Source organism: Pezoporus occidentalis, unplaced genomic scaffold (assembly GCF_034315485.1).
Source record: "Pezoporus occidentalis ecotype Australia unplaced genomic scaffold, CSIRO_AGI_Poc_V1 ctg204, whole genome shotgun sequence".
Lineage (NCBI taxonomy): Eukaryota > Metazoa > Chordata > Aves > Psittaciformes > Psittacidae > Pezoporus > Pezoporus occidentalis.
In genome coordinates this window covers 625,216-650,328 of record NW_026913900.1, presented here as the reverse complement: position 1 = coordinate 650,328, position 25,113 = coordinate 625,216, and the positions used below count along the sequence as shown (strand labels likewise).

Here is a 25,113-nt window from a genome sequence, read left to right as displayed (position 1 = left end):
AATTATCAGATTCTGCATTCCTTCAAGCTCCATAGTCATATGTAGTCTCAGTACAAAGGACCTTATTTCACTTTAAAAAGGCTTGCCAATTATCAACATGTTTGCTCACAGGATACCCAAGCTTCAGGTAGCCACCACTGGAATGGTATTTAAAAGACTACATGATCTGCATCAACAAATACCCTTCTTTTACTTCTCAGCAATTGGATGAATTGCAGCTGAATTTTTAGTTAAAAAGCAGAAAGAAAAAATACATATTTCTCTTTTTCAGCAAAAAAAGGAAGAAAATATCTAAGAACATTTGCTCTGCTTTAAATACAATTCTTTAAAATGCTGCATACAGAGACACAGGAGATTCGATTACTCCTGAGTGCCAGAATGCAGAACATTCAGACTGATGCTGAACAGCCCCAACTTGCCCCTCCCCACAGATCACCATACTGTTTGAAAAATGCCAAGGTGTTTCTTTAAGTATGGGACAGCATTTAACAGTTATCATTGTACTCACCTAAAAGTACCCCTCTCCACATCCTGTCCGCTTAGTCGGACGTGGATTCCTTCTTTTAGAAAAGAGCCAAAAGCCATGTATTCTGCTAAGGCCCAGTCAACTACCCTGTTCTTGGTCATTTCCAAGCGGGCTCTCAAAATCCGAGAGAGTCCTATATAGGAATAAATATCAAAAATCAATGGACTTACTTGAGAGGTCTTTTATATTCATATTATATTCACCATCCTCCTTCCCCACTGGCTAACTCAAACATAGATCCTAATAGGGTCGACAAGTTGTTCTTCTAGAATTAAGGTGCTAGCAAAGTAAAATAACTTGTTTCCTAGGCAAAGCGTTGCATAATGTTCATACCTTGGTTTAGAAGAAGAAAATAAGACTGGCTGTGTCAGAAACTACTGAGGACAATAAAAAAAGACTCATGGTGAAATACTTCTTCCTAAAGATTTATTTTCACACCTCTAACACCAAGTACTGTTTTATAAGAGACTGAAAATATCGGCTATTGGGTTCATGATTTTTTTTTTTTCTTCTCTCTTTCTCACTCTCATTTTTCCTTGGCATTTGTCTTACTGGACTTCTGGAGATGCTGCAAAGTGAAACAGGATGGATTGATCAATACTACGAATACCATATAAATGGGAAATTTGTAGCAGCTGCCAACAGCTTTTCAGTTGGCAAACAACAGCTGTTTTCTTACAGTGAAGGTTTTATAACTTGGTAAGACAAAACACAAGTTAGATATATTCCCACATAGAAAGTTATCTAACTACAAGAAAAGTGTCATAGGTGCACCTCATATTACCACTGGTTTTAGCGTTAAAAAAAACACATTAATAGTGCTTCCTGAGATGGGTGCCTTACTTTCCAGTAAGTCCACAAACCTGCTGCATAGAGGCAGCATTTTCCACAAGGACTTGAAGAATGAAAGGAGGTGTTAACATTATAAAGAGACTTTTACCACCCTCAGAGGAAAATCTCATTAAAATGAGGTAAGGACCAGAAGTGGCCTGATACTGAAAGAACATTATGCTGAGAATAAGCAGCAGGATGTTAACTGTCACATTCTCCTTGCCCATAGGATGGAAGAGTTAAAATAAAAGTCACAGGCATTTTCCTCTTTAGAAAACGACCCAGCAGCAGAAATATAAAATCTGAGCAAGAAACCCAGCCACCAGGAGAAATGAAGAATATAGCTGACCTGCATGTATTTTGAAGTCTTTGACTGGCACTGAACTCGCTACATTGCCAATATGAGTCAGCAGGTCTTCTGAAATGCCAGTTGGAGGACAAGACATACTCTTGGGTTCTCCATCCACATTAAAGAATCCTGGAAGTAAAAAAATGTAGTGAGATGTTCAAGGACTGATCAAGATATACCTACACTATCTACAACTAATTTAAAAACTCACAACTCTTAAGACATTCTAAGCAGCAATCTAAACCTAGTTCTTCACCTTTCACTGGGAGACAGGATCGTTTTGATTATATGACAACAGAACTTAATCTTACAGGTACACAATGATTTTCTTTGTTTCTGTCTTTACTCCCTGTGAAGTCCAACTATGTGGGCAGAGGCAGCCAATAAAAGGCATATGGCACTTCAATCCCTCAAAAAAAAATAATCTCTGAAGGCAGAGACACTATTAATATTACAGGAAAAACACTTCTCTACTAAACTGAAAAGATATCTTTTTCAAAGTCACACCTTACTTTCCATAGTTTTTAACAAAAGCATCTCTTCCAAGCTGATCTGGCAGAATGTTTTATTTACTATTAACAGGGGCAAAACAAAGGTCACATATTCTGTTTTAAAGGAACACTGTCTGATAAAAAGAATTTAAGAGTCCTAGAATATGGACTTAAAATAAAAGCACAACAATATTAACACTAGGATAAGTGAAAGGACGCTCCTCACCAGGCCAAGGTGAATCGAGCCAGTGCTTGATATGTAGGATCTTATTATCTTTAGATCTAGTATATGCTTCTTCACATATTCTATCATACTTTGCAATTTCTTCCTGTAAAACAAAAACTCTCATTTTAAAACAGATAAACGTAACACCTTTGTATCTCACAGATGAGACCTATCACTCAGTATAAAACGCCCAGTTATTTAACTTCTGAAGAAAATCACAATTATGCAAACAATTCAATTTTATCTAGGATCAAATTGCCTTCTAGAGACATGCTTACCCACATTACTCTAAATAAATTATTTAGTTTATTAAACAAGTGCTACAAAGGAGAGTACCAAGAGCTGAATTTGTAAGTATTACTCTAGAATGAGACAGAACTGAAGTATCAAACATAGCTGACAGTCACATTTAAGCAAACATTATACAATGCCATTCATGTCTTCCTACTGACAGTTTCTTAAGTTTGCTTTAACTCTGCCAATATGTACCTCAAACTCCTGGAGTGTTACAGTCCCATCTGCAATCAGTTTGTCAGCATACTTCTTCAGCACTGGCACCTGCTTATGAATCTGCTTGTACATTAGAGGCTGGGTGAACATCGGTTCATCCATTTCATTGTGCCCCCTCCTACGGTAGCAAACCTACAACGGGAAAGATTGTTTCTGTCAGTAGGAAGAAATGTAAAATGCAATCTTTCCATTTAATAGTTTTACAGAGATTTTAGGAGGTTTTAGGAGGTATAAAAACAATTATGGATTCTTGTGGACCTATTACTGTTTTGCTTTGTTTAAATAAAGAAACTAAAGGCCATTAAAATCAAAGTATGTTTCTTTACTGGGTCTTCTAACCCACATAAAAACAAGAGAGTAGTACATAATACACAGAATGAAAAAAACCAAGACCTACCAAGTCAACCACCACATCTTTATTGAATGTGTTTCGCCATTCTGCAGCTACACTGCACACATACATTACTGCTTCAGGGTCATCAGCATTCACATGAAAAATGGGAGCATTGACCACACGAGCAACATCAGTAGGATATGGAGATGAACGGGCCATACGGGGATCTGTGGTGAAGCCAATCTAAAAATTCCAGAAACTTCCATTAAAATAAGTTGGGCATCACCCCCTACTTTGTTTAAAATATTTAAGATTTTCATTTAATAGTCATTTATACAGCAGTAGTATCAGCTTTTCATTTTGGCTAGCTAGCTACATTTTGTTTCCTTAAAAACAAACAAAACAAACACTTAATTCACAAATGGAATGAAATAAATATAGGTAATAAAATATTATTCAGTAAGAGTTGCTAGATACTATGATAATTTTCAGAAACATCCTAACCATTCTAATGAACAGAGGGGACAATGCACCCAACTAATGAAAACAAAAATAAAACCAAATACACTAGCAACTATTCAGAAAACAAACTGATTGGAAAATGCTCTACTTGTTACCTGGTTGTTGACCACAACGTGAATAGTGCCATTCGTGGTATAAGATGGCAGGTCACTAAGATGAAATGTCTCATAAACCACTCCTTGTCCTGCAAAGGCAGCATCCCCATGCAATAATATGGACATAACCTAAAGGAAGAATTATACATACATATCCACACACATATATTAGAAAGCAAAACTGCAATTTAATCCTCTCAGCAGGATTTTTTTGCTCCATATTTCTGTAATGCTTATAAAATAGAACTGTCTTTTTATAATAAACCAGAGAATTCTCATCATTCTGCTGTCTTTGCTTAGTTCACAAATGAAAGAAAGTTTAAGCCTACTTCCTGAAGTTACCCTTGAGGTAGCATGTCAAAAACCTTATCTAGTTCAACAGGTGATATATCCCTTTTGTGTAAGAGGAAAAGAGAAAGACTCCGTGATACAAAACTACTCATAAGCTATTCTTATTAAAAAAAATGAAAAGCTATCAATAAGTGTTACTACATTAAACAATATTTACCTTCTTCCCTGCTGTATCTCCCCGATAAAACTGTTCAGCTTTTGTTTTCCCTTGCACAACGGGATCAACTGCTTCCAAGTGAGAAGGGTTAGCCATCAGGGACAGAGTGATTTTCTTGTTTGTTGCTCTGTTGATCCTCTCATGGTACATTCCCAGATGATATTTTACATCCCCAGAACCCTAACATACAAAACATAGTCACAATTCAGAAATGCCATTTATATCAGTTGGATCCTCTTGACTACACCAAAAAGTTGTGCTTTCAGTCTGAAAAATGCATCTTGCTAACTGTACCTCAATATGTACTATGAGCATGACACCATAATTTCAAACTGGAGCATTGCACCTATTTTATTTTCAGATAAATATTTACAAAATATCAACCCTCCTTTCATTTATATAACACAAAGAAATATGCTTAGGGATTACAAACTCAGACAAATGACCTGGAACTTAACTATCCATAATCATTCCTGAGATACCTTCTGCGTATTAGAGGTACAGTACAGTCTTTAAATTTGTTAAGAAACTTTGCCAAATCATATTGCTCAAACTACAAAAGATGACATGCATTTCAGCAGCTGACAATGCTCTTTTCATAATAAACATGAGCAAAATGACTATAACACTACCTTGAATGTTGACCTCTCTACACAGATCTATTGGAGAAGCGTCTTACCTCATCAGCTGCTTCAAGTTTAGGATCAAACTGACAGAAGATCTGCTCCAGCTCTTTTCGGATTACATTAGCCAACACATTCAGTCTACCTCTAAAAAAAATTCCAAACACAGTTATGCCTCAAAAATGGTAATAATAGAGTGAGCAGAATGGAGCTTATAAAATCAGCAAGCCATCCTGTCAGCAATTCACAAGAAGTTCACTTTGAACTTTTGAACCTGAAACCCTTCATTCTACCCTTCTTCCCATTGCAAAGCTCCTCCTTGTTTACCCAAGTAGGCGCGATGAATTTTGTAGCTATCTAACAGTCTTAATATAATGACATTAATAATTAATTAAAGGCAGACTGCAAAAGTAAGTTTGATACTATCTTGCCAAGCCATCTCAGTTCTAGACTCTATGCAATGGGATAGATACCATTGCTGCTGCCCCATTTGCTTGCAGCTTCAAAGAACACTGAAGAGAGTTTTGCTAGCATTTACCCTTTGAAGCCTGTAGCCCTCACTGACAGGTATTTGTTATGGTTCTGTGTTTCCATTACTTGCTACGTCCAACTCTTGCTACACTAGATGCTCTTAATATCAAGTTCCTTAATAAACTTCTAGAACTCAAAACTTGTTTTAAGACTCATCTGCTGGGAGGTACCGGGAGGTATCCATCAACATTACCTATGAGGCATCCCCATTATAACATATTCAATTCCCATTTCACTGGATTTGTCAATGATGGTCTTAAGTGCAGGAATCATTACTTCACATCCTTCCAAACCAAATCTCTTTTCGGAAGACCACTTGCGAGCAAGGAAGTCTTCAAATCTTTGCCAAAAAGAAAACAAAACAAAACATAACCAAAACAAGAAACAGTGTTTATATTAAGCTGATGTAACAAAATCTTATTTGTTGTTAAAACATCCTTTAGCAAATTACATTACACTGTTTTAAAACATATGTGAATACACATGCTTTTAGGCCTATGGAAGCAAGCCACGTGTAGAGAGGAGACATATGAGAAAATTAAGCAATCTTGCTGGGACCTTGAAACAATTCAGACAGGAGGATGAGTCTCCACTTCAGACAAAATTCACTTCCCAAGTTAAACTCTGCTTCTTCCTATGTACACAAAACATATACTGCCAACTGGGAAGGCTGAGTGATGCAAAGAAGTCTCTTCTATGGACTAAAGAAAACAGAACAGAGCCTGCATTTTCTGGAAGTAATAATTAAATGCTTGTAGAAAACCACAGTAGAAAGCACACCTACTTCACAGGGCCTATTCAACAGCAGGGCTCCTCTCAGACCATGTGATGTAACAGTTGGTAATGTGCCAGAAAGAGCTAGGACACTGGTATTTCTGCCTCAGCTTCAGCTGGAGAAAGATGTCAATCCCAGACAGCTCTATGTTCTTTCATTCTTTAATGCATTTGGACCAGAGGCAATGTGAGCGTTTAAAAAGTACTTTTTAACAGACATTGAAAGGATTATATGTTGTAAAGCTTGGGGATACGAAAGGCAAAGAAAATACATCTTCATGAAAATAACTGTATTGGTTAAGTCATCTGTGCAATGCTTCAACTCATAACACTGCCATAATCCATTAATACTTGCCCTATTCCTCACTTAGAATGCTGACATTTACCTCTTTAGATTGAAGTCCTAAAAGCAGTGAAATGAAGAGCTGCTGAAAGACTTTCCTTACCTCGCCCATCAATATACCCTTACAATTCAACCATCCAAGCAACAAGCCAGACCCTCAGCTGAGTTATGCTATCAGAATTCCTCAGGGAAGTTTGATGGGCTATGCCAGTTTATACAAACTGCAAGTGAAGTCCCATGTGAACAGCAAGTCCCACATGACAAATCAAAGTGGTGTACACACTGTTTTCCTCCTTACTGCTGCAGCAAGCCAGTACTGGACAAGCAGAAAGTTCATTATTTGAGGCAAACTGCCACTATTACAGAACTACACTGTTTCACAGTCGCATCTGTGGGGTTTACATTCTTTCTGCTCTCCTCCCCATCCCACCTGGGGAGGGGAAAAGGGACAGGGGTGAGCAGGCAGCTGGGTGGGATTGAGTTAAGTGGCTGGGCTTAAACTACGACACATTGTTTACTAATGCATACACACAGTAGCTCAAAGATATACAGAGAGTACTTCTACAGGAGGAATAGTTAAAAATGACCCTTTGTTCAATAACATACAGTGAACAGGATGAGAACATACAGAGAACAAAGGATGAGAAATCTGACTTTAAAATTCAGTTTGGAGTACTGAACTATGTAGTACTTGGAATTAACATTTTTGAAAATGGTATTCTTGAGCAAAATTATTACTATCTGCTTTACAAAGCTACAAATCTCAAGAGCACAACCAGAAATTTGGCAGAAGATGAATGTTTGGCTCCTTCAGGCTTCTAGAAACCCCACGTCTTTCCACAGCTTACACAGGAATGAAAGCAGAATTCTTGCCTCAAGATAAATGGAGATGCTGAGGGCTTGTTAAACAAACTTACTCAAGTGCAATATTCACCTGACCACTAAGTGACTTTTTTTATTTCTGTTTAAATTAAACTTTTAATGAGACAATCTTGCTATAATATTGGCAAACAAAATACCTGGCAAAAAATACCTTCCAACACCTTCAATAAGTGTTTCATTTTTAAATCTTTTAAAATAGAAGCTTAGCACAAAAATGTATTTTTATAAATTTCTAACTCTTGTGTTTATCAAAAGGATATACAAACTGTTTCAAATTGTAAGAACTGTAATAAATCAGGTGCCTGAGAATACACTCTTGTTCTAGGGGCAAGACGGTAATTCAGTCTCTGGGATCACAGTATTTCCATACAGATTGCCACAGTGGAAGAGATCAATAAGCTGTTTCCAAGCATGCATTCATATATTGCAGAGACCAAAACCCCTGCTGCCAGGTCATGCAACCATACAGCACATCTTGGCATAACTCAAAAGGAAAATGGAGAAAACAGGACTTGAAATCACATTATGCCTCTCAAACCCAGTCCCATCCTGGCACAGCTTTCCAAAGAAACTGTTACCATCCCAGCAAGTCAAACAATGCTCATGTCAACACTTCACCCATAGAATTGTAGAATGGTTGGGGTTGGAAGCGATCTTAAGATCATCTAGTTCCAATCCCCCTGCAATGGGCAGGGACACCTCACCCATCTAAAAATTCTTCCTGAGCTGACCATTGGGATGGCTTCCTTTGATCATGGTGCTACAAAGATGCACAGTAGATAGCATACAGCAGCAGATCAGTATCCAGTGTTGTTCTGACACCTATTTTCTGAAATTATGAATCTATAGTACAGATGCATAATACTAGTCTGTTGAAACATTTTTTTCCCCAGCTTATCTCTGCAAGCCGATGAAAACATTGCCAGATACGGCACTAAAGGCTGCACAAGTGTTACAGAACAACTTGCCTTTTAAGGAAATGGAATACTAACATTCCCTACACAGACCCTGACCCCACCTCACAGCACACACTTCCCTTTGGTATCACAGCCAGATTAAGTACACCCACTTGTACTCGATTTCACTTACTCTTCACCTCCACCTCAGCAATTTACAGACCACACTAGCTTCCCACACCAGCTTACATCCAGCAGTCATAGAGCAGTCCCAAGTGTCACCCCAGAATACCTCATTGAGCGCACCAGCCTTGCTAACAAAGTCCTTTTTTCCTCATTAGTGAACTTCATAACTCCCGGGGTCTCAAATTTCTGCCGGATCCATTGGCACTGCTCCACATCATTGATGAACATAAACTCCAAGCCAATGTGTTGGCAGTAGGTATTCTAGGACGTGAAAACAGCAACACATACGCTTTGGAAGTTAGTGAGCCATGAAGAAACAAATATATTTTTCAAATTACATTTTCTGCATATATTATTTCTCTGAAAGCTATCTTTGTCTTCTTCCTCTTCCACTGTATCTTTCCCACAGTAATCCTATAAGCAAACATATTATTTTACTGAATCTAGTTCTGTGCCAGAAAACTTTCTCTACAAGGTAACATTTCAAAATTTGGAATCTGGAAGATTCTCATTTGGTTATACATTCAAGATAGGCCAATAAACCTGCCTTAAACTGACTGGCATATTTCACCTAACTCACTACTGTTCTTGAAGGCGTAATAGTCTTTGCTTTAGATGCACCAGCAGCAAGGATTTCATGACATTCATCAAAATTTACCCTTTTTTAAATGTCACCTGAAATCAAGCCATAAAGACAATGAGAGGACAGCTATGAAGCCTCATGCAAATTATCTGGTAACTGTCAAGTCTAAGAAGACTGGAAATCTCAAAAAAGAAGCCAAGCAGCTGAGAGCAGAGAAAGGGTAGGGAAAAAATTCAAAGACATTTCAGAAGTTTTACCTGCCTGCTGCATTTTTTCATTTTCTTTTTCTTACCTTAGAATATTTCTCCATAAAAATGTGTCCAAAATCCAGGTCAACAGAACTAAGACCCAATTTGAGTTTGATTTGAGACAAACCCACACTGAACACATCAGTGTGTGCTCTCTACTGCCTCTAAAAATGAATTTAATGTTAACTTTAATTAAAAAAAAAAATCCAAAGCTCTGAAGAGGAAAACTAGAGTGTTGCTTCTCTTTGTTCAGTTCCTTGAGGTTTTTAGATTTTGCTATTCATTTTGCCTATTTATTTGCACATGACAATTTTCAGGGTTATCTCCTGAAAACTGCTGCACAGGCATGCAGTGCAAAAACCAGAAAGCAAATATAGAGCTCAATAATGAACAGAAACGTGACTTAACAAGCTACCATGCATCAGCTAAGCTGATGTAATAGTCAGATGTGCAAGTCAATACATTCTCTCACACTTGCAACAGGTCAAAGCCATGAGCTCTTACATGCTTTTATTTTTACATTCTTGTAACTCAGTTCTGTATTTCACCCTTAAAATTATTTCCTCACTCCTAGTCCTTTTTACTCCTACGGATTTCACTACTATGCAACAGAAATATCTACAACTTTAGTACTCCAACATCCTGTTAAAAGGACAATCAGAAATATCCAGTACTTACTAGCTCATTAGTTTACAAATTCATTCCTACTCACTGTTTTGCTATTTGGAGTTCCCTTCTAATTATATTTATTCCTTCTAATTATTTTTGCTTTCAATTATTTTAGCTTTGATAACTTTACATGACATAACCATATTGCCTGTCAGATAATGAAACTCTAGAAAAAGGACTGGGGATGGAAAACTAGGACTATCACTATCTACAGGGTACAGCTGGGCTTTCATGAATTTAGTACCCATACCTCGTATTTTCACCTAGGTAGAAGTCTCATTAAAGCAAGGGCTCTGAGAGCAACCCCTGCACATCCTGAGTAGTAAGATGCAAAGGTGTTTTATCTGTCATAGAACATTGAAAAGACAAGTTCTAAAGGCTCTATTCCTTTGAAACAATGTCAGCTCTTTACAGAACTAGGGCCCAGGTTAGTATTCTACCATATTCACCTCTTTTCTACTCATAATCTCTGCATTTCAGATATGCAGGCAACGAAATCTACGGTGCTGCCACCTCTAGAAACAGTGCAAGGGTTGTTTTTAACATCATTTGGATTCCTTACATGCTCTATTAATAACTGACAAACAGTAAGTTTATGACTGACAGCTGGAAAATGTTCACTCCTGTTTGGATGAAAAACAATCACAGATCACAAAATGTCCCACTGACCTCCAATCGTCTGATGATCTCTCGCAAAGAAAGACTGTTCTCATTTCCTCCTATGAAGGTGGTTGTGGGCAGCTGAAAGACTTTGTCCAAATCTGATTCATGCAAACCATAAAACCCTGCAACAGGTACATTATCAATTTGTGAAGCAGGACAGGAGACAAAAAGGAAACCAGCATTCTTTTTCAAACCAGCACGAATTAAGTTTAATACAGCAATATCAAGAAAGAAGGTACCAGATTAAAAATTTAAAATGTGAGTATTTTGGAGGCATCCACTAGTCTGGAATGTTTCAATTATTTGATTAGAAGTACAAAACCATTCTTTCTTAAATGCTCAGATAGAACAACTGAAATTAAAATCACCCAAACCTTTTTATATTTTCACATAAATGCCATCAACTCCCCATACTACATCTTGCACTTCATTGTTTAGTAAAATAACTAACTGCAATGACTAGAATTTCTTCCTTGCTCTATCATGAGCAGCAAACACAAAGAACCACTTTTCACAGACAGAACCAGTTAGCAGGAATCACACTAGACTAATTTATACGACATTAATGGACAGACTAAAAGAAAACACAGAACTTGTTCAGTGTTACACTACGCAAACACTCTGGTGCATCTTTCAAGATATCTCCGTTCACCTTCTTTCTCTTTATAGGAAATTTGAAATAGCCATGTAATGACCTGTACACCTCTATTTCCCAATCAGCGACCCCTTATAAAGCAGACACATTTTCACACATGCACCCCCAACTACTAAAAGAAGAGACTGTTTAAGCATATTGTCCCATCTTGATTTCAACATATCTGAACAACTTCTGTATGAGAATATGGTTTAAGAAAATATTTAACTTGACGATTATGCAGTTTCAAAAGCCAAAATACACAACAGATAAAACTGAAAGACTGGTATCAATGCAAGTTAGACTTTGCATGGTAAAGTTTAATCTAAACCTGTTAAACAAAGAAAGGAAAAATAGCTTCTTAGAATTCTAAGAAGCAAATCTATAAAACTTACAATAACATTGTATAGCTATGGAAGCTATATACAAGCTATATATACAAGCTATAGAAACTTACATATACATAAAAACTATATGTGTGTGTGGACATCTAAAAATATTTTAAAAACTAAAAATAGCTTCTCTATTTTTAGTTTTGAACTCTTTATCTTGGTTCCAGATAAGCTGTAGGCATCCACTTTAACACTGTATGACAGTGATAAACCTGCATGTAACGCTTAAACCCATATAGAATAGTGATCCTTATTTCCTGTTAAATGAATTTTCGGATGATGAAAGCAAGGAAGCAATTAAAAGATGAAATAATAATGGAACTCAGCATTTAGAGTTGAAGTCAGGCCCTAGACCTATGTTACCATCACTTTTACTATATAGTACTGTCAGTAACAACATATTTTGCATTATAAAAATAATATATTTTAAAATAGTGCATTTGGGTTTTAATAGTATTTTAATAATATATTAAAATATCAAATCTGGAGTAACGAAAAAAAGGGTTTGTGTACCACTACTTCTCCTTTTTTGCACCATAGTAAATTTTTCCAGCACAAAATTAATGCAATTTTTAGAGAGAGAAGAAAAGGACAAACTGGGAGGGACACGGGATGACGGGGACTTTAGTATCTTTTGAAACCAAGCAGTGTTAGCATCCTTTTTTTATTTATTTTCTTTTGCTGACTTTCTCTGACTTCATAGGCTTTTCATGTTCTGCCATGCATAAACCAGAACATGTACAGGAGTAATCTGGGCACACACAGAACATCTGTGCTTTGTACAACAGCACTGCATATTTACTAAAGCATCACTTCATGTTTAAAGAGATATAACCTTGTCAAAATCAAAGAATTCCTGAAAACAATTCTGTAACTTGAATCATACAGTACGTACATCTGCAACTAGTTGCATTCCTAGAAGCAACTCCCAGAAGAAACTTCCTACCAGAAAGTTTCTCAAAAAAAGAAACCAGACGACATGACAAATAAAATGCACAGAAAAATCAAACACTAAAATACTTTTGGTACCACCACAGACCTTTCATAAGTTTTCTGCCTGGAACATTCAAGGATAAACAACATTTAAGATCCCTCCTTTTTTGTTGTGGTGCCAAGACTATGTTAGAAATGTTTTCCCTCACAAACTGAACTATCACCTCAGCTACATTCTCAGACACATCCCCCCTTCTCATTCAGAGTCTGGCATGTTTTTCCAATGCTCATGAGAGCGTCAGTATGATGCCTTCTGGTGAGTCACAATGCTCTGTACTGAACTATCTGCACAGTTCACAGAAATTTGCACTGACATGCTAGCAATCACCCATGCTCCAAACAAATTCTATTTGCTCAGTAAATGTCTAATGTATTTTCTAGTAGGTATTTTCCTTTAATAAAAGCTGACAAACTTCAGAAAGAACCCCTGATTTGCGTAAGCACCTCTCTATTTAGTCTTAAGCACTTAACTGCCTTGATATGATAAAGGGTCAGAACTGCTTCTTTTCCTACCACCAGAAACAGAAAATAAAGCAGCAAAGAGGCAGCAGAGGTACTTAAAAGTAAAATTAAGCAGAATGTGTTTTCTCTAGTACTTGCACTATGTTTTATGCCCTGTCCAAAAAGCTTCTCTACATATCAAAATAAAATTGATTCAGTGTCTTTATCAAGTACAAAACCATCTTTTTAACAAACCAGGTAGACTGAAGAGTAGAGAAAAATCAATCAGATGGGTTTTTATTCAAGCAGAGAGAGCAAAGAAATTGATCAGTGCAATCTCTCAAAGCCATGCCCTCTTAGCAATCAAAACAACCTTTGCAAAAGCAGACCCCAGTGTATTACACTCTTCCAGCTGTAAACTAAAATGATCACCACTGAATTACATACACGAGTCAAGAATCCTACACTTTCCATGTTTTCTTCTGATAACTTCAGACTTCTTCAAGTTATACAGAAGGAATAAGTATCAGAAGCTAGAATCCAAATTTGGTATGAAATGTAGTTTCTCTATCCAGCAAGTTGGTTTTATTTGGTTTTCCTATTGACTACCCTTCAGATGTCCCCAGTCAAAACAAGTATCAAGCATAATGGTATAAAAGTAAATGAGATTACCAGAATCTTGGCCTAACATATTGATTATCATTAATTCCTGGTGTGGCTCAAAACCATAAGATTTGGGGTTTATAAAGTGTTTATAATCATCATTCATCAGAAGGTGAATTCACAGGAATCTCACCTGTGATCTGAGTAGAAATTCCATCATCCTGAAATCTGAGCTTCTTTACAGACACCAAAGAAACTATTTCATGATATAAGCTAGCAGAAAAGGCAGAAGCTTCCCTGAAATGTCTTATTACATCACCTCAGCCCAATGAAACAAAAGAGACAAACGACCATTGCAAATAACAAAGCATACGGTGCACACACCAAGTTTATCGATTGTAGTGATTAAGTCGGATGGAACAAATGAATCCAAGTCTGCATCCAGAATTCCAAGGGGATCCAGCTGAGCCACATGATGGCCACGGATCTGAAATAGAAGGAAAGTGAGAGAAAAGTAAAATCACATCAACAAAAGTCAGACAAAGGGAAAAAAACACTGTATATCTCTCCATAGTATGTATATCAGTCATGAATTTAACAAACACCACTAATGTCATGAGAGGCTCATATTTCCCAAGTTTTTCCATAAGAACATAAGCATATATTTCCATGGGAAAATAAGCATATGTATCTCTGGATATGTACACTGTATCTCTGGATATGTATATATGTAATACCTCTATTAAAAATTGCTGAATACACATTAGAACATTAGCTTTATTTTGTCTCACATACAATTTAAAATTACGCTGAAGTTTAATTATAAAAAAAAACTACTTTAAGATCGTACTCTAAATCTTTGGGCAAAATTAAGAAACTGACTTCTCTATATCCTATCATTTACTAATTCATTCATTTTGTATTTTTGTCACATTCATTTTTCCCACACCTGCAGAACATTAAATAGAGCACTTTTGACTTGAAACATAGATTGGTGCTGAAGAAGTCTATATTGGAAGTGAAAGGATTGCTCTTCATGAGCTCTGCTCCACATCAGATAGAATCGGGTATCATTTACTTTCATTCATGCAATTTTGGGAATCTCATCTATCATAAAATTGACACTCAAAGACACCAAAGAACACAAATTTACTGGGGAATTTAGCCATCTTTTAGTTATCAATATTACTGGTGTTAATCCACACCATAAATTGCTATAAACTAGTATCTTACATTAACGTATAACATTGTTACAGAAGAAATAACTAACTGATTCAATAGAGCCACAAACGAAACATTTTTTTTAATCTCTCTTTTGCGTGACTCTCATATACCAAATTTAAAGCTTTTTATAAATGAATATATTAATATTTTCTCCTTAATGCTTTTCTTTTTAAGGACAAATTCAGATCACCTTGGTAGAATTTCATTTACACTACTAGTATTCTGTCTCTGAAAAAACATATCCATAAACTGCAACATTAATAATGAATTGCACCACACAGTTATAGAGTGTGGTTAAAGAGTGGTTCACCAAGAAGTAACTTGTAAAAGCATTATTCAAATGTTCTGTATTAGTAGAAGAATTCATAACAAAATGCCTTCCACTCAGAAGTAAACAGAAATAAGGCATCTTTTTTAGAACCACCAGCCCTGTAAATTCAGCCTGGCCTGTGAGATTCTTTGCATCTCATGAATTACCAGTAATAAAACTCTGACGGGCCAAATAATGCCCACGGCAACATCTGTGCCACCTTGTTGTTTACCACACACACAGTCTATCTGCCTGGAACTAAGCAAACAATTCTGTCTCAAGCATCATCAACAGAAAAAGAATTCACCTCCCCAAGCTACATCTGTTCTGCAGTATTAGCAGGAAGAGGAAGATTAGCAAGAACACTAAAACCCAGAAAAGCAAATCGATGTGCCATATTACACTCCAGAAGCAGTTTGGTCTTTAACCAGAAAACAGTATTCTCCTCAATATCAAGTGATTTTTTAATAACTTCCACTTATTTCACTGCATACAGAAAATAGTAGCAACTGCAAAACTCTACCTTTTGAAAACACATGCATGGAAAATTTTCAACGACTGCCATAAATTTGACGGAGTGCAAATACAGACTACCTGAAACTAGACTTTAAAATCATATTTTCTAGACACAAAGGCAAAAAAAACCCTAACAACTACATTATAAAAGAAGACTCAAGACATTAATTTATGTAGACTCGTTTTTGTTAAGCACACACATTTCGCTGGAAATCTTTTCTGCGCAAGCAGTGTTCTACATTAAAAAAGCAAGAGATTAACTGCCTTTTCAGAAGACCAGCTCAACAGACCACAAAGCAGTTTACCACAAAACCCCATAAAATACTGACAGGTTTGAAAAATGAAAATTCTGTATCCTCCTCCATTTCATTATCAGGTGAAGGAAGGTCACAAATTAATCACATCCCCTCAACACTGAATTTAGAGGGTATTAAATACCTTTTAAAAACAGACAGCTGCCTTAGGTAAACCTTTTTCACTGTTGCAAAACACACGGGTTCCTGCCATTTATACAGACATTTCTGTTCCATCACTTGAGTTGCATGGCACAGTCTTTCAAATAAAGGAAACAAAATGGCAACCCCTGAACTATTTTCAAGTAAATGGTGTCAAAGCAGCCTAACGTTCTCCAATTTTCTCTAATTCTTCAACCATTTTTTACTGCAAGGAAAAGTGAACTGGTTGAAGTAGTTGTTTTCTACATAGCTATTTCTAAGCAAATTTCATATATTATTAATACTCACAAGCCTTTCTACTCTTTTACGACACCTCCCCAACAGCTAGAATAACATGGTTCATAACTGAAACAATGGTGACAATGTGATGTGTACAGAAATAAGAGCTGTTCTTCTATTCCTCTGATCCCAGGAAACAGGAGTTAAAAGTCTTAGGGTATTAGACTTAATTTCTTAATTTAATAAAAGGGTTTAAAAAAAAAAAAAAATGAATGTGAAACAAAGTCAACCTTCATGAACAGCTCTCTAAAAGACATTCATCAAACCTGACCCAAACTGAGTACTACCAGCCTCCCAAAATTCAGTTTCTGGTTAATTCATTATTTTTCCTCTCTCTTTCTACCTACACTCCTCCTCAAATCAGGAATCTAAAAATTCACACTACATGTATGAATTGGGAAACACATTTCCTCTTTTCTTAAAGGAAGGTAGTAACATTCAGAACTATAACACAAATTTTCCTGGAGGTGAAGACAGACTTGAATGATGGAAAAGTTTACTGTTTAAGAAAGGGAAAAGTTCTTATTTTGCTGCACACATCAGGAGATTCATTAGTACCAGCATATCCAGGACAACTGCCTTCACATCAAGCAAAGCTATTTCAGATAGCTTAGTTTTCCAGTTTGGTCAATTACCTTAATGAATCAGACACACACACAACTTGAATACAGTCAAGTGAGTCAAAATAATAGTAAAGACTAAGCTTCAACACGTTTGGCTTCTGCTCCTGGTAAACAGGCAAAACCCAACAGATTTGTATTTCCTTTCACAAATTACTATCTCCATAAAGTGCCTCCAGGTTAAATCAGATAAAAAGCATCAGGGATGTGGGTAATCTGAATCTGGAATTTGCTAAGACAGAGGAGCATCCCAGTCTGAATCCATGACCTCAGTGTTCAGACACTGTGGAGGGAAGATAAAACTGTCAGGCTTGAGACATTCTGGATAAGAAGTAAGACAACAGGCAAGAATTAAGATCAGAAGACAAATAAAAATGTAAGAAGAAGCCCTTCCACACCTACCCCAAAGAACACTTACTTGGTATGCTCTTATCAAAGACTGCACAGCAAGGTGATCTTCAACAAGCTTTTCAGCTTTACCCGGTGTCTGGGCCAGGCCATGGCTCTGAAGAAATGATGCCTTTCTTTCCGATTGATCTGGTAGATGGGGATCATATGCTTGGCCAGCATTAGCATTTCGGAAGAACAAATCCCAGGACTGGACATGTGTACAGAGAAGGAAAGAAGAAGGAAAATTTACTATCTCAAACAGAAGTCTCAACCAAAATCAGCTCCTTCAAGCTGCAAATGGTACTTCACTACATTACAGTATTAAGTACCACTAATAGCCAGCAAAAAGACAGCACTAATAGGTCTATATCAGGGTAGCAACTATGTGTTTTATTTACACAAAGCCATTTTCATATCATTTCTTATACTGAGCTTGGTCAGTGGAAAACTCTCCAGCACATATGAGTGGAAAGCATCTTCATACATTATTCATTCACACAGTTCTTTTTAACTGTGCTATTTACTCAGGCAACCAGTAATGGGTACGATATTATGCTGCTGGTAAAGAGGTATCAAGCCTATAAAACTGAGAACCTTAATAAATTAAATTAATCCATTCTTTTAATGATACTTAAAGAATTTATGATACTTCAAGGCACTCGCTGAATATGCTAAATCAGAATCAGTCCTTAAGGGCCTTTCTTGGAGAAACTGTTTAAAAGCAATTACAGCTTTTCCAAGTGAGGCTTTTGGTCTAAGATCCTTTACTCACTAGCTTAGGTTACCTTACTATGAAAGAAATTATGGACCTGGTTTCAGGTACAAGTCATGATTTTAGAAGAGTACACATTTCAGAAACTGAATCACAACAAATGAAAGATCCTTTTATTTCCATCTGTACTTTTATACAAGCCACTCCCTCCACATATGCCCAAATCTTGTTTTCCTGGACTGTTTCCATTCTGATGAGGTGGTCACTGTCCCAGGTTAGAATGGTATTAGATATATTAGCAGCAGAATGGGATAAAACATCCAAGATGTTTATACCCAACAAAAAAGAAAGTCTGCTGCAGTTGGGGACCAAGCAATACTTGTGTTTAGCTTACAGTTCCTACAAAAGGTAATGAAAGGTCATAGAACACTTTCCTCAATTCAGCTAACTTAGGCAAGGAAACTGTGAAACTATTTCAAAACTTTAAAATGTTTGTGATTGGAATAGAAGAACTGTAAAAGCCAGTTTCATTCTGTACAGTGCATGTCATTTAGCCTGGCTGTGAGCTTGGAACTAACACATTTTACATTTTAAGAAACCATTGCCAGAAAAAAAACAAAAAGTAGCCTAAAGATTTGCTTTTAAAAAGAATATTACTAAATATATTCATTACAGAATACGCAGGAGAATCAAAACAATGTAATACCAACATTGCATGACAGAAGTATATTTTTTAAATTCTTATTTCATTAAGAAAAAATCTTTATATTGAAATTTCTACAAGCTTTAAGGTATTCAGAAACACTATGAGAGGGGCAGTACACAAAAGCTAAACATCACCCAAACTTCCAAGTTCAAGTTACAGAAGTGGGAGGACTCACTGAACTTGTGGGCAGGAATCTCATCATTAGCATGAAGCCACTGCTCCCAAAACACTGCTTTAATGCACCTCTCTTATTTCTCTATTGACACAAAGCTACAGTGATACAAAATACAATAACCTTACCTAATTAACCATCCTACTCTTACATGGACTTCAGCTAAATACAGCCTAACTTCTATATGCCATGACAAATTAGGGTGGACAGATCATGCTTGGAGGTCAGTTCCAGACACACTGATGAAGAACTCATTCCTTCTATCTTCTCTCACTTATGTTAAATTTTCTATATTCTTCTTACTTTGACACCTTGATAGCTGCCCTGAGATTAGAAGTATGAATTTACACAACATCCTATAAATGATCTACAAGAGTCTATTGGTGTAACTGTGTTTTTTCTGGTATTCTCTCTATACACCTTCCTACTCTGTATTAAGGACAGTAGTGCTGTTCCATGCCTATGCAGTACCTCATCTGAGAGCCTGCATATCACAGACAGCGAAAAATAGATACAACCCCTTCATTTCACAACTAAGGCTACTTAGATTAGTGGAATTATTTTGACAACAAACAGTTATTAATTTTCATTAAATTAGGAAATTCCAAACACATACTTGGATCCATGACAAACTGACATTCGGTGTTCATTCAAAGTTTTAATAAAGAATACATTTTGCTTACGTTAAGAATCCTTCCTCACCTTTCCAACACCATGGCACACATACAGTGTTGACAGTAATATAACTATTCTTTTATTGGGTCAAAACCTTTTCATTTAGCTGTAAAAGTTACCACAGCATAGTCCCACAAAAAAAAAAAAAAAGAATGTTTTTAAATGAGTGCTCTGTAAGACAGTTGCTAACAAAATCCAAGTAGACTTCCCCACCAAGCTACCTGTGTAAGGAGAATAAGCATAGGGCCCTTTCTTCATGCAAATTCACAGACATAATGAAAATGCTTACATCTGAATATGCAGCCAGCTAGGACAGAAGGAACCCACGCTATCTTCTCCTATGGCATCTTTTAACTTATTGATTTGATGGGCAAGCTTGACATTTAATCAGAAGGGAGGGAAAATACATCACTTGGCTACAGAAAATTAGTTTTTTCTAGATACACATCCATCAAAGCCTTTACAAATTTCTATAGTGTCTTTCAAGATTGATACCAGATTATAGTCTTCAAGTCGTGTGTATCAATGTCAGTCTTTGACAACAGCATTTGCTATGTGACTGAACAGAGAGAAGACCAGCTTGGTCTCACAGCAAACCTACCGGTTCTAAACTAAACTAGTAAAGTTCTTTAAGAAAATAGTAGAGGAGTCTTATAATAGAAAAATACATCTGTAAAAAAAAATAAATTACTATCGTGATATGTGATACATTCTTTTTTTTTCCTGTCAGCAAATCTATGTTGTAGTTAACCATTATTTTCTCAAGTAATATAGTAAAACTCAAGTGATTTAGTGTCACTATTTTGTTCTCATACAATAAACAGTGTTGCATTTAGAATAACAAGTAACATATTTGTTATCTTGATGATTTGGTTTTTTTTCTAGTGACATCACAATATTTATCAACTGCAGTGAGGACAGTAAAGCCTTAGAAGACACACAATGAGCATCATTATACCATTTTAAAAAAAATAAAATAGATTACCTCAAAACAAAACCCCCATGCTTTTTCCAAGTACATAAAATAAGGAAGTGACTACACACGCATGGTAGAGTGACTCTATACAGGATTACATGGCAGGCATTATGCACTCAATACCCAACCATGCAGTATTGTAATTAATCTTGTGATAGTAATAACTGGGCCTTGTCAAGCTTCTCCCTTATGATCTATGGCCCTGACACCATGCTTCAAGGAGAAATAATGATGCCTTTTTCAGAGCCCATGTCATTTTATTCTGATTGTTGTTTTGGCTACTCTGAGGATAGCAGATTCAAAAGACAAGTAAAAAAAGAGAATCATCAAGAATGGATTTGCACAAAGAACGAACGCTCCTATGCATATAAATGCACATTCCTGAATATACAACCATGGTATACATAGAAAGGAGAGATTCTAATGAAAAAATGCTAGTAACACTGAATATTCTCATTGGAACATGACAGCTGTATTTCAAACAGTTTTAAATAAGCATCCATGGTACAACATGTACAGTCAAATCTGAGAGAGAAATAATTTAAGGAGCCTTGATTAATTGTAGTTTCTATGTAAAAGTGAATAGAGCATGATTTTTAAAGCCCAGGAAAAATAAAGCATTTTCATCTCCTCAACTAGAAGGCACATCCCCTCTGGTAAGAAGATATCCAGGAAGAAACATGAGGAAAAACAGGAAACCGAGGAAAAAGACAAAAGAGAATGTAATGTCTAAACACCTAGCCCAAACTGTCTCTCTAAACCGCACTGGACATATTGGATAAAACAATGAAATGCCTGCAGAGAGAGTTAATTACTAACAACAGCAAAACAAACATCACCTAAGCCAATGGTGTCTCTGGATATTGTTTTCCAAGACTTACACCACTTGACATAGCAGAATGACAAGTTCACAACAGTCATACAACTACAGTATGAACTCTTCTGTGTTTTTAAGAAAACAGTGTGAGTTCAAGTCTTCACATTTTTAATGTGTTATATTAAAGCCCAAATTGAACAACCTCTGTCCACAAAAATCTTGGGTAGGTATTTACAGCTTTCAGATGACAAAATAAGATGGTTTTCAAGAAACCAAAAATTGATTTTGTTGAGGAAACAAAAGTCATAGGCATCATTTTCCTCCCTTTTTTTTCAAGGCTGGGAAAAACATAATTATTTAGACAAGAAGAGCTGTAAATTCAACCAGGATGCCCATCAATCATGTTCTTTTAAGGCTCATAAACCAGGCATGCAGTGAATTTACTTCATTACTATTGTGAGTATATTGCATTCAGTTAACCTGGGACAGATTTCACACATTTTTAAAGTGCATCCTGAATTACCCGGGATCCACTCCCTAGTCCACACCCTACTCCACCAGTAGTACATTTACATTTCACTGTCAGTTCAATTCTGCTAATTTATCACTGTTCAACCTACAAACGGCAATATCTCATCAGGATCCACTGCCACATTGTGCCTGAACAGTCAAACGAACTGGATAGCCTTTCTGCAGGATTTTTAGCATTTCCACCTATCCCCAAGTACCAGCAAAATAACAAGCAGTGCTAAACTTAGCAGAACTCTTTGCTACCGCGGTGGCGTCGGGAGTTTCCCGGCCCCGCAGAAGACTCGGATGGCCTTTACGCGGGGTTCAACTGCGGTCTGGGTCCGGCGGTTCAGCACCCTGGCCAGCTCCCGCGGCGCTGCCCGCAGCCCCGGCTCCGGCTTGCGGCCGATTTAACCGTGCCCCGCTCGTGTGTTTATTCACTGAGGTTTGTGCCCGATCAGAAGCTTGCAAGACTTTCCATCAGCAAAATTCACTCCACTGTAAAGGGTCTGAGCAACAAACTGCAGCCTTCTTAAAGGGAAGAAGGTTCCCACAAGCTGATCTGACTTCAATAAAACAAGTAAAAATAACGTCACCACACACACACTCCCTATGCATCATCCCTCCAGTGTCCTCAAAATAAAAGTTTAATATTGATCTATAGCACTAACACATCACAAGTGCTTCTCAGAAATTAATTAAATGCATCAATACAATGTACTACCCTGCACTACACTGGTTGGAACTTCAGCTGGCAGTTGCATCTTGAAGAATCAAAGACAGATGGGATGAGAGAAGGAGCCACTCTGGAAAAGGTCTATTCATTTCCAACTTAAGGTATAACACAAAAAACCCAGGATCTATCTGCCATGTGAACAGCGTTCAGTCTTCAGAACTGTCACAGCAGATTGTCACCTTCCAACATGATTAAATTCACAAGCAGCATCCAAAAAAACAAAAAACAAACCAAAAAAAACCACAGAAAAAAAGAAAAACAAACCAAAATACTAACCAGTTACAAAACTGCTTTTTTTGTTTCTTTCTCCAACTTAACATGCGCCACTTCCTCACCCTCTAGACAGATTATCAGATTTAGCGCAACAACTTCTAAGTGACATTTTGATACATGTGCCTTGAGAATAAGGGAACACACAACCAATTTGGTAAACATTTTGCAGACAATTCACATTACTTCTCTAGAAAATTACTTGTCTTAGAATTTGCCAGACTTCTCATCAGCTTCTTAAGTTACTATACATGTATCACCATAAAAGAACCTTCCCTGTCAGCAGAAAGCTTGTTAAAAAATAAGTCTACGTATTTTGCCCACAAGAAAGGATTTGGGCAATAAAGTTTTTCAAAAAGCAAACGAATGTATGTCACCTAGAGAGGGAAAGAGACACAACAAAATACATTTCAAAACACTTAAGAAGGCTTTTTTGACAATTTCAGATTTAGTTTTAAGGTTACAACTTCCACAGCCACCTAAAGGGACCTGAACATTCATTTTTCCTAGGCAGTTTAGAAGTATCAACACCAACACGTGCATCAATAGAACATATCCTCTGATATCACCTTATCTTGGGGCTTCTTCCAGACGTAACTAATTACTTAACAGACTTCTTGAACAGCATTTCCATGGAGGAATGCTGAAAGTTTCTGAGCAGCTCAGGCTAAGGTCACCATGCCTGTGGCTCCTCTATACTTTTTTAGCTGCAATATCACATCTTACAACAATCAATATGTGGGAAATTAGTTTCACATTTTTCATTTCATACAAGACCTTTTTTTGGACTTTTTATAAAAGAAGTTAAAAAAGAAAAGAAAATAATCAATTCCACTCTTAACCTAATATTATCACTTACAGTCATGTTTTCAACTTACCTTATGTACACTTCCAGGGTTTTCAAGCCACGCATAATACATTTCCTCCACATAATTTGAATTACTCCCACTCGGGAATGGTTCTGAGATTCCTGATGAAACATACCGTTGGCCATGTAAAAATACCCTTCTCGCTATATCTTGCTTTTCCAGAAATTTAATACCATGCCACTTCAGAGCAGCAGCAAGCAACTTCAGATGACTCATGTTTGTTTATCAGACTGAAGATTTAAGTCTGTTAATAAAACAAAAACAAACCCAATCAGGAAAAGAGTCCATGAATTGCAGACACTTTTCAGTCTCACAGTGAAAACTGAGGTTTATAGCTACAGTGCCTCATCAACAAAGCTGAGATCTAACATGAAGCTCTTTTCAGGAGAGAGGCTACTCCATGACTGACTGCAGAGCTATACTCACAGCAGAAGTGTTGCTCGTGAGCATCTCCATATCAATCAGCTCACCTTACAGCTTCTGTAACTGATAATATCGTCCTGGTTCCTGAAGCAATCATGACACCATTTGTATGACATGCTCCCTGAGCCCTGGTTCCCTAGGAACAAATGAATCTGCTAATCGCTGACTTCTCTGGAGCTCTTGGCAACCATAACTGCTGTGTCTTGGTTGTAGAAAGTTGAGGCCTTTTACTAAGCCAAAGAGGTAGACTCACTGAAGAGCATCAACCACAAACGCAGTGGTTTTAAAAAAAGCCTGCTACTTCAAATTTATGCCAAATAATTGTTAGTTAAGTGTTCGTATCAGCATTAGCCTTCAATCAGTGATACACCTAGAAAAGACTCAATAAAATCTGCTTTCTTAACTAGCAACATTTATCTTGTCTTTCCAATGAGCTTTTTAATAAGGACAGCAGATTCCCTGTTATTTTTAACACAATGAGGAGAACAATAAGGGCTGAATCTTTGCTAGCACTGGAACTGATGGTGTTCAGCATTCTCAAGATTCTATGGTTCTATGAATCGCGGGAACGTGGACCACTATCAGTTCCAGGGCTAGCAA

At 36.9% G+C, this 25,113-nt stretch overlaps 1 protein-coding gene across 2 annotated transcripts in view; it reads right to left on the bottom strand.

Moving 5' to 3' along the window:
• The window catches only part of OGDHL (oxoglutarate dehydrogenase L), a 48,167-nt gene extending 23,833 nt beyond the window's left edge, over window positions 1-24,334 (bottom strand). For both annotated transcript variants that reach the window (XM_062618837.1, XM_062618838.1), the window contains exons 1-14: window positions 24,100-24,334; window positions 17,676-17,855; window positions 14,238-14,340; window positions 10,797-10,912; window positions 8,734-8,888; window positions 5,740-5,886; window positions 5,072-5,162; window positions 4,393-4,572; window positions 3,885-4,013; window positions 3,331-3,510; window positions 2,913-3,065; window positions 2,424-2,526; window positions 1,707-1,835; window positions 509-659 (exon numbers count right to left, since the gene is read on the bottom strand). In XM_062618837.1, coding sequence (XP_062474821.1) covers window positions 509-659; window positions 1,707-1,835; window positions 2,424-2,526; window positions 2,913-3,065; window positions 3,331-3,510; window positions 3,885-4,013; window positions 4,393-4,572; window positions 5,072-5,162; window positions 5,740-5,886; window positions 8,734-8,888; window positions 10,797-10,912; window positions 14,238-14,340; window positions 17,676-17,855; window positions 24,100-24,306 — 2,024 coding nt within the window. In that variant the 5' untranslated portion in view covers window positions 24,307-24,334. The remainder of the gene's footprint in view (window positions 1-508; window positions 660-1,706; window positions 1,836-2,423; window positions 2,527-2,912; window positions 3,066-3,330; window positions 3,511-3,884; window positions 4,014-4,392; window positions 4,573-5,071; window positions 5,163-5,739; window positions 5,887-8,733; window positions 8,889-10,796; window positions 10,913-14,237; window positions 14,341-17,675; window positions 17,856-24,099) is intronic.
• Window positions 24,335-25,113: the final 779 nt, after the last annotated feature.